Below are 13,502 nucleotides of genomic sequence, written 5' to 3' on the forward strand. Positions count from 1 at the left end.
TTCTATGCGGGATACTCCTGCGGAAGCATTGAGCTGTATTGAGCTGCAACATACGTTCGACCTGCTAAGTCGAGTCACAGCGTCTGTCGAGCAGCTGAACATAATGAAGTCTACAAGGTTAAATTTTCTCTTCAGTTATTGTCTTTCTGCTGCTTGTTTTGATGGATTGAGAGCTTTTGTTTTTATTATTGCTTATTATAATTATCAATGAATATTTCTCTCTTAGAAGCTTTAAAATAGGTTGTGTTTTGAAAAATGATTTAAGAATTGAACAGAAACATCTGCCTTCTGAAAATCGCCAAAGGCACGGAGACAAGTCAAAGGATGCAACTCTTAACTTTCTCTTCCTTTCATGTCAGACCATCATCCATGATTTATATTAAAATGCATATGCAACAGTAGCACTTTAGTTTGGATTTATGATTTCTGATACGGGAAAAATATTATTTTGTTTTAAAGACAGAAGTGACGATAGTTGCAACACCAAGGGAAAATTAATATTAGCCATCAAGTATAGTTGTTGCTTAGCGTCTGACACTATAACTTAAGTAAGATTAAACTTTAAGAAGGAAATATTTCAGATATTTAAGTTCACTGTTTCAGTTATTTTATATGAAATTAAACATTTACGTTGGTCAAATATGCATCTCTAAATAAATAAAAGTTGAAATAAGTGATGTTTTTTAAATGCTGCACAAATGTTCACAAGTAACATTAATAAACCAGTTAAACAAAATCAAATGTTGAATCATGCTTAACCAAATGCAGCTGGAGAGTGACTAAAGTATCGTTAGAAGATTTCAACATCTGAAGCAGTTTTTAATGTTTTTTGATCACATATAAATGTCACAGCAGTGGGTCCTGCCCAATGCTTGTGTTTTTGTTTTCTGTGACTCGTGTTCTTCTTGGTTTTTGTTCTTCTTATTTATCAGGCTCTCAGTAATTTAGTTCTCCCTCCTCAGTGTTCATTTCAGCCTGTTTTTAGTTTCTGTTCCGTGTCCCACGTTTCATCGTTTCATGTCGAGCAGCCCTGTCTCTCTGTTTCCTGTGTCTCCCCAGTCAGCCCCTCCCTCGGCACTCATGTGTGATACAGAGTAATAAACTGACTACATTGTGCACACTCTCTGTATTTACACTGTTACTTTAAAATTATACACTAATTATGGCTGCCATCTCTCTAATGTGAAGGTCAAAGGTCAACATCCCAGTGACATAAGAATAATCCCAAAGGGGCAAAGGCAGCGTTAATTTAGACATTTAGCATAAGGTACAGCAAGATATACTTTACTTATTGGGGCAGGGGTGTGGTTGGGCCTGCGCCAGTGAGGCTGGCGCACATTTGACGGCACAGGTGAGGGTGATGGAGCTCATGACTCTCCCCTTTTATAGTGACCGGAGGAGGACTGGCGTGGGGAAGCGTGAGTGGAGGAAGCGAGGAGAGAGCGGGTTGCGCTACAAAGACGCGGTTCAACCAGAAAAGATTGCTCGTGGTTCAAATGTCAAAGGAGCTTGCAAAGAAAGCGCTGGACTTCTTTAAGTTACTTGAAGACGTTTCACCTCTCGATCCGACGAAGCTCTCAGTTCAAAGGTCAAAATGGTGGAGAGTCCCAGATGTAAACCTAGTGGAGTGACCCCCCACAGAGGACAAAGGACCCCCTGATGATCCTGCTAACGCCTGCAGCCAAGGTGGGAACTGGTGGGGTCCCAATCACCAGAGTGCGGAGTGTGTTCATTGTGAAACCTGCCCCACCTTATCATGCGAATTCCTGAGATCAGATGCCCAGATGTGAGTGGGCGTTAAGGCGTCTGGGGGAAGGGATCTTCAAAACTGGATTATTGATTGGCAGAATGATGTCGTAAACCCCGCCTCTGTTCAAAGATGGTCGCTTCACATGGACATAGATTGCTTCTTTCACTTCCTCTTGCAAACCATCTGTCCCTCCTCGTGTCCAAAATGTGAACATTGGATCCTCGAAGAGTGTCCTTTGCTTCCTTAAGAGCAGCTGGACTGCTGAGTTTTACTTGGGTGGCTCTTTCTATGTTGTGCATCGCTTGTGAGATGCTGTTTGAGTCTCTCCAATGTGAGTCTGGGCATTCCTGCTCACTGTTTACAGCATACACACATGTTAAGTCTGTGTTTTGCGTTTTATTCTTTCGGGGACCAGTTTTGTCTGAGCGTGTTGCTGGGTTCTGAGAAATGCACTGGATGTCATGCTTGGAGAAACCTCTCCTGAGTTTTCTGATACACCGAGCTTCATAGGGATACAATGTTGTTGCGTTCTGTCCTATCTTATCTCCCTCGCTGGTGTCTTGATCTCTTTTCGTGCCTCTTTGCTTGACAGTAGAGCTGGGCATTATAGATTTTTTCATATCACGACATTGTTTTTTTCATTTCAGCGATAACAGTATCTATCACGATATAACAAATACATATTTGTAAGATATTAAATGGCCGTTGCTCACAATAAAAGGTGAAAATAATCAGCAGGCTGTTTTGATTGTAAATACTTTATTTCCCATACTAAGTTCAACAGGGTAGATTGTACTAAGGAACATGAGATTTTTCAGATAATAAAGGCAAATATTTCAAAACTACACAAAGGCAGCCGTTAAAGCGATTTAAGTTTTCAAAAGAACAAACGAAACAGACTAAACTGATCAAATTCCACTTTAGAAACAAAATATTAATTCTTAAAAATAAAATCTTAGTTTGTTTTACAGAAGAACAGGACAAAAAATGACTAACTTTTGTCAATATCAAATGAACTGAGAACTAAAAGGAAAATTCTCAATCTCTCCCTTGTTGTCTAGCTTAGCTTTTCAAACATTTTTAACAGTTACTTAGTCTGACAAAAAGCGAATGACGAATTAGCGCTTCCAGTCAGAACTGAGGCTACGTCCGACACGTACACGGGTTTTGAAAACGGAGATTTTTCCGTTTCGTTTTAAAATATCCCGTCCACACATAAAGGCAGAAATGAAGAAAACGCTGCTATGAACATCCAAAGCAGCAGGTGGAGCTAGATTCCTAACCGTGCAGAAATGTTGGCCAAATCAGAAGTCATAGAAGCCTCGTGGGAAAAGTAACAAAGCTGGGGCATAGAAGCAGAACCGAGTCGTATGTGGGGACGGACAGTAACTGTGTTGTATATTAAGGCATTTATAACAGCTGCAGAGATAGATTAACAGTATTGTAAGAAATTCATTTCACCGAAACAGCATAACGTGGCGCCACACAGTGTGACGCATGCCAAAAACCAAGTTTTTATTTATTCCAGACTTGCTTATCCGGCGACAATTTACAGTGCCACGCTACTCTTTTTGTCAGACTTCCGGAAAATAGCCGATAAGACCCACACTATGGAACTTCTGTGGCTCTTCTGTCGACAATTCTCCGGCATTGGACCATCATCTGTTGTCTCTCTCACGCTCGGTTATTTTCTAGTCGGCACATCATTTCCTCCATTTACCGATGGCTGCTTCCAACAACACATGTGCGCTTGGCACTGTGTGTCACGTAACAAAGTAAGTGACGTCGACCGCGCTGCTGAGTGTTCGGCTTGCGCCTACTTAATGTTGATTGGCTGACCCTTTTTTTTTTTTTTTTTTTTTTAAGAGACAAGAGCGGCAGGTCTATCGCGATAGCTAATTTCTCTATCGATTAAAAGTATATATCGCGATAACATATCGTATCGTTCTATCGCCAGCTCTAGCTACGAGGCTCCTTTTGACTACAGACCTGGATGACTGAGAACCTTTCACAGACACTTTGGTCAATAATGTGTTTGCCACACCGCAGGACCAGACAGCGCACAATGTGGTCTGACCAGTAGCAGCAAGAAAGGTAATTTAAGTCTACGAGCAGTGAACACCCGTGTGCACACCTGTTTGATCAGCGCGCTTTATTCAAATGGTGTTCCACATGTAATGGTCTGCAAGAGGATGTAGCGAGCCATAAGCCCCTCCCCCAGGCATGGAAACAGGCATGCAGAGATCAGCCCCAGAGCGAGAGCCAAGGAGGACAACCGGAGGGCATCCTGTGCCACCCTCATGGAAAGGTGAGGGATCCGACGAGGCGTTCACACAGTGAGCCACCGAGCGAAGCTAGAGCCCGGGCATTCACCGAGCGTGCCACGGCTCCCCCGGCAGCCGGCTGTGGCCAGAGTGAACGCGAGCCGCAGGCCCAGAGCGCGAGGCCCGAGGGCCCCCACCACCCCGGAGGAGCCTGACCGAACAGGCGCCAGGCCCGCGGTAGCCACCGGAGTGAGCGGTACATACCTGAGCGCCCAGCCCGGACACCAAGAACCACAATGCACCACCCCTGAGGCATCAGTCACCACAGGGAGTGTGGTGAGGGAGATAGGCCTTGGAGGGCCTGGAGTCCAGAGAGGTGAGTCTAAGACCCGACCTGACATAGAGCACAGACAAACAGGCACACACAGACACAAACATGCTTCCCACCCTCATGCACACATATACAAAACACTCAGCACTCACCAACGTAAGGACTGACATAAATGGACATGTACACACAATCACTCCCCAAACATCTCTATACCCCGGTCCAGGTACCCTCGCCCCCAGAGGGGAAGCAAACCCGACCAAGAGATGTTACCCTTCCCCCCGGGTGGAGGCAAGCAGACCGTCCCAGGCTCCGCAGCAGCAGGGAGGCCAATCGGACAGCCAACATCTCCTCCCAGCCCCCCCGCCCCGATGGCTAGCAGAGAACGGGGGTGTGTGAAGACCCCATACCTCCCTCCTCCCGCTCATGTGTAGTGTTGCTGCGTGTTGCTCTAAAGTGCATTTTAAACTAAAAAATGGTGCTGCTGCCAGAGAGCAGCAGGTGTTTAGCATGGCCCCTCCCGAGAACCTCAATGTCTACATGGATTTAAAATTGAGAGGTGGGCACCAGCGCCAGAGGGTAGGTTTGAGTACACAGACCGTCACTGGACACCGCTAATGTGCCCACCCTCAAGGCCCTATATATATGTGTGTGTTATGAGAGTGTAAGTAATGTGGATGTCTAAGTTGTGAGATAAAATTGAGGCACAGGTGGCCAGAAGGGGACGGGGGGGGGGGGATGTCTCACCTGCACTCCTGTGACACACCCGCACCCCAAGGCCCTACCTGTATGGGTGAGTGTGGTGGAGCGGGAAGAGGGAGGTAGCCGGGGATGGGGAGGAAAAGGAGGGAGGGGAGGATGCCCCTCCCTAGGGCCAGCTCCCCCGCTGACCCCAGTAGGCACCCCCGTCCTCTGGTACCCACCAAGGCAAGGAGCCCAGGTCCATCCAGACCGCGGCCTACGGTAGCACTGCCAAGCCCCACAGGACCCGGGGCAGCCCACCCTACCCACCGCAGAGGAAACTGTACCCACCCCAAAATGAACATATTTCAAGTAAACAGCTGGACTGATCAGGTCCAAACACAGAGTGATAAACTTGTCAAACAGCTGTCATATCTTTATATAGAAGCTCTTTATAAATGCTGCTCACTGCAGTCTGTTTACTAATAATGTCAAAGTGTTAGAAACACAGAAACATCAGAATGGTCTTTGTTCACAGAAACCTGTCTGGGATCCTTTGTTGTTCTTTTGATGCAGAGTTACATTATAAATATAAAGAGTTATTTCAGAGTCTCATCAGTTTTCCTGCATGTCTTTATTTAACACATCAGCAGGGCTGAAGCTCTCATGTTAAACACACACTGATCTATGGACACGTTCATGTGTTTCTAACAGAACCAGGCTGTTATCAGCCTGCACTAACATTATGTCACACACACTGAATGTAACAGTGACAGTTTACATCATCACACAATCAGCCTGTGATTGTTTCACTGTCATCAAACGATTCAACAGGAAAGTAGAATCAATAGAAACCAATCATTTACTGACAGCATGTCTGATGGAAATAAGTGCAGATTATGTATGAAGTCTAACTGCACACAGTAACTGTGTTACAATAAGGACTTAACAGCGCCCTCTGCTGGAGTGTTTCACACTGGAGAGCAGCTTTCCTCTGAATTCAGTGAGGTTATGACTGAAATTATTGGTGTAGTCGGTTTTATAAAGACCAGACCAGTAAAAACAAGAGTGTCTCTGCTGTCTGTGAGGAGATGTAGCCGAACATCAAGCTGTGCTGTTTCACAGTGAAGCCAGGCGGCTGTCACCAGGAAAAGTCTTGTCCTGAGTTTTTGAGCTCAGAGAGCAGATCAGATGTTTTGGAGCAGGAGCACAAGTATGAAGTCGCAGAGTTAGTGATGAGAGCTTCCTGGCAAAACTGGCCTACCTGAGGGACATATTTGGAAATGAAGTAAATCTACAGCTTCAAGGGAAAGATAAAAACCTCCCTCAGGTCACAAGATCAGCTCTGTCACTGAAAGCTTGCAGTGTGGGGGCAGGAGACTCGATGAAGGAGACACAGATTCATTGGAGAACCTGCATGAATTTGTTGACACTACTGACGATGATGCCGCCTCAGTGACTCCATATATCAAGCAGCATATTTCATCACTGATGGGATACTTTTAAAAGGACTTCCATGAAAACAGTTCCCAGCATGACCAGCTCCAACTGGTTTCAGCTTTGCAGAGCAGAACCAGTTCATTGCACGTCTGACTCCACACTGAGACTGCAGTTCACATCACAGACACTGAGTGGATTCTGGCTGAGTGTAGAGAAGCAGTATCCACTGAGGGCAGCAGGCTCTGGGCGTTCTTCTTCCTTTAGTCTCATCTTTGTGAGGCTTCTCTGCTGCTGCTGCAGACCAAGTCCAGGTCCCAGCTAAACACTGAGCAGGAGCTGAGAGCTGCAGGATCCTGCTTCAAAGCTGCTTTGAAAAGCTGTGCACTGCAAAACGTGCTCGTCGGAGCCATTAATGCTGACTTTGTTATTTTGATCAAAGAAAGAAATCAGCACAAACTGTTTGATTCGTTTTTGTTTTGTAGGTTAAAGTGTTTCATATATTGTGCTCCTGAGTTAATGTTGCTGATCAGTTTGAATTCATTTTGATTGTTTATGGAGTTTATTTCATTTTATGTTTCAGTATCAAACGGTTCAAATGTTTATAGTTTTATTAAGGATGTAATTTATTTTTTATTGAAGGTAAATTGTTGCACTTTACTTTGTTTCCATCTAAAAGTGTTACATTGTTTCTCTTCCAAACTAAAAAGTGTTTCTGCTGCAGCTTCCTTTCACTCTTTATCATTTTCCAGTCAGTGAAAGTCTTTTTGTGTCCTCCTAAAGTCCACCGTGCTCACAGTGAACACTCGTATGCTGTTGTGCTGTCACAGACTGTTATCAGCCGTGTAGCCGCTCATACCTCATTTATTCTTCTTGTTCTACCGTCAGACCCAGGCGCACAGCTTTGGTTAAAGTTCTTATGTTTGATTTCATAACAGCTCTTCAGATTTCCACTCTTTATAACTTTATAAGTATTTTTGACAAAGCCATCTTCTTTTACTCATCCACTCAGCAAGCTCCCAACATAGTAACCTATCAACTCACATACCCACATAGCTTGTTCTTCTTTGTCGTTTTATTGGCAGTTGGTGGTGCATTACTGCCAACAGCTGGCTGGGAGAGTGGACCAGCATGATGCTAACCTGCATAGCTGCGTGTCGCGCCAGTTCAAAAGTCAGCCACGGCAGCCGGCAGGAAGAAACTATCCAACTACACGGTAAATTAGAAACTGCTTTGTGATCCGGACAAAATCCTCTTGGGGTCTGGATTTGGACCGGAGTCCAGGAGTTGGGGACCCCTGTTATAGTACCATATCACCCTATTAGAGCACTTCGCTCTCACTCTGCAGGCCTACTTGTTGTTCCTAGAGTATTTAAAGTAGAATGGGAGGCAGAGCCTTCAGTTTTCAGGCCCCTCTTCTGTGGAACCAGCTTCCAGTTTGGATTCAGGAGACAGACACTATCTCTACTTTCAAGATTAGGCTTCAAACTTTCCTTTTTGCTAAAGCATATAGTTAGGGCTGGACCAGGTGACCCTGAATCCTCCCTTAGTTACACTCAAAGAAATCTGTTGTTGTGGGCGTAGTTGTCTGCTACTGAAAACTCCAGTGATTTTCCTGCAGTTTGACATCTAATGTGATCTTGTGAACTTCGTGAGTCCAGGTAACGAACCACTCTGACTAGATTGTATCCTGTCATCTCAACAAGAACAAGAATTAAGTTGCTGAATTTCATGCAGATGCTACATGATTTAATTATGTTCACCACAGAAACATGAAATTATTTAGTTCAAATCACAAGTTTGAATCTTGTACATGTAACATCCACCCAATAGGTGTAGGCTGCTGGGGGACTCCCATGATGCACTGGGTGTTTCTTCTTCACTCACTTTGTGTTAATACACCTCTACGTGTTTAATCATGAGTTATTATTCATATCTGGCTCTTCCACAGCACGTCTTTGATGTCTTCTTTCTCTCAGCCGAACTGGTCACATGGCTGCCCCTCCCTGAGCCTCGGCACATCCTGTGGCTGCAGAATCAGCAGCAGCTCTAATCAAACATGATCAATCCTCAAGTGTCAGTGAGAATAAAAGAAAAGGAAGTCATTTGTCATGAGAAGTGGGGCTCAGGAGGTGGAGCAGGTCACCTGACAATAGTAAGGTCGGTGGTGTCATGGTCCTGAGTCTGAGGACTCAGTGTTTTGTGTTTCCTTATGCTTTTGTTCATTCCAAGTGTGTATTCTGTTGTGATTTTGCCATTTGTTAGGTTTCTGTTCTTTGCCTGCCTGCTCCCACTTCTCTGTGTTCCCTCTGTCTGTCCATGGTGTTATTGTGTCTGCTCATGAGTCTGCCTGTCATGTTCAGTGTCCTGTCTGATTCTGTGTCTGTTAGTTTCCTGTTTTATTCTGAAAGTTCATGTCTCATGTCAGTGTGTTCAGTTTTACCTCTCCCCTGTCTCGTTAGCCTTATTGCTCCCAGCTGTGTCTCCCTCCTGTGGCCCATTCCCTGATTACTCCCCGTGTATTTAAGCCCTGTGTTTTCCTGTGCTCTCTGTCGCGTCGTCTGTTTAGTTCAATGTCAGTCTGCATTATTCTGTTACCTGGTATTCATTCTGCGTCTCTCTGCCATCTCTCTTTGTGCATTTCGCTCCTCCTCCCGTGAGTGTTTGGTTTAAGTTTTGTTCTTTAGTTTTCCCAGTTTAGGTTTGTTTACTCCCCGCTCTGCTCTTCCTGTTTTGTCACCTTCTCACCGCTGTAAATAAACACTCACTCGCACCCCAGCCAGTACCTGCATTTTGGATCCTTTTTTCAATACACCACACGACTGCTGTGCAGCCGTGACAGGTGGTTTGATCCCTGCTGCTCCAGTCTGCATGCCAAAGCATCTTTACTGGTCGTGTTACTATGGTAACCCAGAGGAGTTTACTATGATAAGTATTAATTAATTCATTAAATGAGACAATCAGTCAAAAGTCAATCATTCATTTTTAATCAGCAGTGTTTTTGGAATCATCACATAAATTTAAAACAAAACCAAAAACGCTGAACAAGTTTGTAAAGTTTTTTCTAAGCCAGTCGTCACAAACGTCTGTAAGTTTGAAGGTTTTCAGCTGACAGACGTTCAGGTAGTTTCATCGCTCTGGTTTGGAGGATTCAATGTTTATTAATCGTCCCTTCAGACGACCAAAGGCTGCCACGTGTACGGTAACAGCACAGACACGTGACAGACTAGACTTTCATGTGACAGCGTTTAATCTGTAAAAGGTGACGTTGACATATTTTGGAGGCGTGTTGGTCACCAAACTGAACGTGTTCACTCACTGGAGTCTGTGTGGTTGTTGTTGTTGTTATTCACCGTCTTCTCTCTGACTGTGATGATGGTCCCATTTCCTTTAGACACAGTTAAAGATGGAATCTCCACAGTCACTTTACAGATGTGTGTTCCTGAATCCTCTGATGTTTGAAATGTTCAAAGATGAGTCTTTGCCTCCTTTTTCAGAGACTTGGAGATTGATTTGCGTTGGTCTCTCTCTTAATTATTGTTTGATTTTTCAGCCAGGCCACTCTGAATCTTTCAAACGTTCTTGTCCAGCAGCAGGTGATGCTTACGGTCTCTCCCTCCATGACAGAAACATCTGGACTCTGGGTCACAACAAACATGCCCGATGAAACAGCTGCAAGAGACACAAAACTGTGGGTCAGTACAAAAGTTGGTTCTGTTCATCTGGACGCAGCGTTTTGTGGGAGAAACGTTTCGTCATCATCAGGTGACGTCTTCAGTCTCAGCTGCAGGTTTCAATCTTATAAACAGGACATTTGCATAATGACTGAAACCAGCCCACTGGGGCTGAGGTCAGTTCCTTCATCTTAATCATGCAAATTCTCATGACCATTGATCAACAACCACTGATCCATGTCCATGAGTCCCATTCACAGAGAGCTGGGGAATGGCTGCAGTCACAGCATGTAAGATGTGACAGATGGACCCTTAGGCCCCTCCTCCATTCAGAGATGGTCTTTCCCTTTTCACGTAAACAGCCTCCTTGACTCCGCCCTCAAACCAGCGTTCCTCCCTGTCCAGGATGTCACATCCTCATCATTGATAGAGTGTCCACTGGCCTGTAGGTGTAAATAGACTGCAGAGTCCTGGCCTGACGAGGTGGCTCTTCTGTGTTGTGCCGTCCTCTTAGCCAGAGGTTGTTTGGTTTCCCCGATGTATAAATCCTGACAATCCTCCTGCACTTAACAGCGTACACTATGTTACTCTGTTTGTGTCGGGGGACCCGATCCTTGGGGTGGACCAGTGTTTGGTGCAGCGTGTTGAGGTGTTTAAAAGCCACAGAGACCCGGTGTTTAGAGAAAATGCGTCTCAACCAGGGGCGATTCTAGGATCAGAGCTTTGGGGGTGCTGAGCACCCAGAGAGCTGCCCAGCCAGGCAAGATAAACTTTACTCGTCACGATGAGACGTCTTCCCCGTCTCTGTCAGTCCCTGCATCCCTACATGCCTCCAGTTGTACCAAGTTCTCTCTGACTGTCTCCTTGGTGCATTTAAACCCCTGTTCCTTCCTGTCCTCGTCGTCTGTTGTCTTCGTCTCTGTTATCCGTCATCCTAATTTTACCCTCTCTGTGCAAGTCTGCAAATGTCTTTATTAAATCATAAGATTCTTAAATTCATCAAGTCTCAAAACATGACATCACTGTTTTGTACATTTTAACACAATTTAATAAACATGCTTCAGCCAGTACCTTTTGATTAGCCTTGTCTCGGTTTCTTGCTTTGTGGTAGATCTTTATTGTTTTCACTGAGATATTTGAATGCTGATCAATAAATCAATATTCAATTTAAAAAAAAAAAAACCTCTAATCAAACAGTTTTTGAAAAGTTTGTAACAAAACCATCAAATCTGATCAAGGTTATTTAAACGCTGCAAAAGAAGAATGGATTGGAATAAAAACATACATATCCTGACCTTAATTACTGGGGAGAATAATGAATGATGCTCATAGTGAGTAAAAAGTAAACTGAGTGATTTTTGGACAGACTTTTAAAGTGTTCGTATAATATAATACAGATACATAAACATGCACTCCAAAAATAGAGTCCTTGAAATGTACAAATGTACAAAATATTAATTTAAACAATTATAAAAATGGAGGCAACTGTGCCTATGGTACAATGTATAAAAAGCTCTTCACTGCAGACACGACTAACATGGCTCTGCAGATTGTTTCTTTTATTTTAACGTCACCTCACCTTGAGGTTGGCAAATCTATCAGTGTTTGGTGATCAACTCTCTCAAGCAGTTTAACAGTTTCTGCTGTAACTGTCACTGCTCCCTGTCTGCTTCCTTACCTGATTCTTCCTGACCTTGTTCTTTCCCCTCTTTCCTCTCTCCCTCTTTGAACTGATAATCACACGCAGATGTCACACAGTGGATATTTGTGTTTTTATGTTTTATCAATCTGTGTATTGGTACATAGTGTTGATTTTATTTGCATGATTTTATTGTGATATTTATATTGCATGTTTGTTTATTGATATTTATACGGCATGGTTTTATCCTTATATTTATATTATGTGTGTTAATGTTGTACCATGTTCCTTTAACCCACTGTGGACTAAACAGACAATTGTAGGCACCTGTGAGGTGGGGGCGTTCCCCAAGGTGGCCTATCAGCCGCCAGGTTGACCTGTTAAAGGGGATAGTGAGCGCAGAGACAAGAAGAGGTGTGACGCACGAAAGGTGAGCAGGAGAAAAAGGAACGCGTGCAAGCCCGCACGTGTGTGGAAGGAACTGCTGTGGGGTGCCGCGAGTCGTTCGGCGATCCAGTCCCAACGCAGGAACAGCAACAGTGGGTGGCGATGGCTGCAATGCACAACAGGGCAGGGATGCCCCTCTGCCTGCATCTGACGGTGAGACGAGGGAGTCCGTGTTCAGGTGTGGAGTGGGGCGGGACTGTGCGGCGACGCGCTGTCAGCAGGAGACAGGTCTGCGATAGGAGCCTCCTCCCTGGTCTGCTGCTGACGAGTCTTACCATACTGGAAGAGAAGTTCCTCTCCTGTCTCTTTCATATAAGGACCACTCGCCCATGTGTGACTTGACTGTGGGATTATGGGACTGTGGGAGGGTAATTTTAGCTTATGGAAAACATGTTTTAGCCTTGTTTTAATAGTGTATAGTTATTTCTGCCGGCAGGGTTTTTAGCGGGTTGCAACAATATTTTTATTGTATACGGGGAATTTTATCTTGTATTTGTGACTCTGGCTGTGTTTTTTTTTTATGGACATAAATGGTGTTTTAAGCCAGTTTAGTTTCTGTGCCCTGAGCGCTGACCCGCTCACTCCCCTTCCTCTTGTATGTGAACGGACTTGGAGGTGAAGATTTAGGTCCACCAGTCTTAGTGGCTACACAAATAGATTGTATTAGATGAAAAAATTACATTAATATGAAAAAATACTATTGAAATCACTAATAAAAAAGTCCTCCCTCAGTGTACTTTCAACCAAAAGGCAAAAAATCAAACACATGAACATCAAATAAAAGACATAAATACTGAAACACTGATCCAACATTATCCTTTATTGACGCATCATTTGTTCTTTCATTTTTACCTGAATGTTGCTGCTTTTTTTGAAAAGACGTCCTTATATCCATTATGAACCACACACACACACACACACACACACACACACACACACACACACAACAGGAGTTATAAGGTTAATGGGAATCCAGTCAGTTAGCTGTTAAGTACCTTGGGTTTAATATCGGCACATATGACAAAATGAGCAGCTTCTCTCATTCCTTCCTTTTCTAACAGGACAGTGGTAACAACAGCAGCTACGGACAGTTTTAAGTTTTAGATTTTAAACAGCCTGTATACATTTCAATGGGAGCAACAGGACGGTCAAATGTCGCTGATTTTACTACAGAGCAGGACGGATTGTAGGGCAGCAAACATCGTCGGAAAACACGTTTAACCCAGCAGGTTACCTGGTGTAATGTTTTTCAGGTAAACAGAAACATGGTCTGACTCCTACC

General features: G+C 44.2%; 1 protein-coding gene and 1 long non-coding RNA gene across 2 annotated transcripts in view; one reads left to right on the forward strand and one right to left on the reverse strand.

Moving 5' to 3' along the window:
• eys (eyes shut homolog) overlaps positions 1–4,229 on the forward strand; it is a 124,738-nt gene extending 120,509 nt beyond the window's left edge. Inside the window, exon 40 of the mRNA XM_026190933.1 lies at positions 3,940–4,229. Within this exon, the coding sequence (XP_026046718.1) occupies positions 3,940–4,229 (290 nt within the window). The remainder of the gene's footprint in view (positions 1–3,939) is intronic.
• A 5,195-nt stretch (positions 4,230–9,424) lies between these two features.
• LOC113035114 (uncharacterized) lies at positions 9,425–13,107 on the reverse strand. Its single transcript, XR_003274288.1, has 2 exons — positions 13,073–13,107; positions 9,425–10,132 (listed from the first exon to the last, which is right to left on the reverse strand). It is a non-coding gene; the product is annotated as an uncharacterized LOC113035114 (long non-coding RNA).
• Between the last annotated feature and the right edge of the window lie 395 nt (positions 13,108–13,502).

Source organism: Astatotilapia calliptera, chromosome 13 (assembly GCF_900246225.1).
Source record: "Astatotilapia calliptera chromosome 13, fAstCal1.2, whole genome shotgun sequence".
Classification (NCBI taxonomy): domain Eukaryota; kingdom Metazoa; phylum Chordata; class Actinopteri; order Cichliformes; family Cichlidae; genus Astatotilapia; species Astatotilapia calliptera.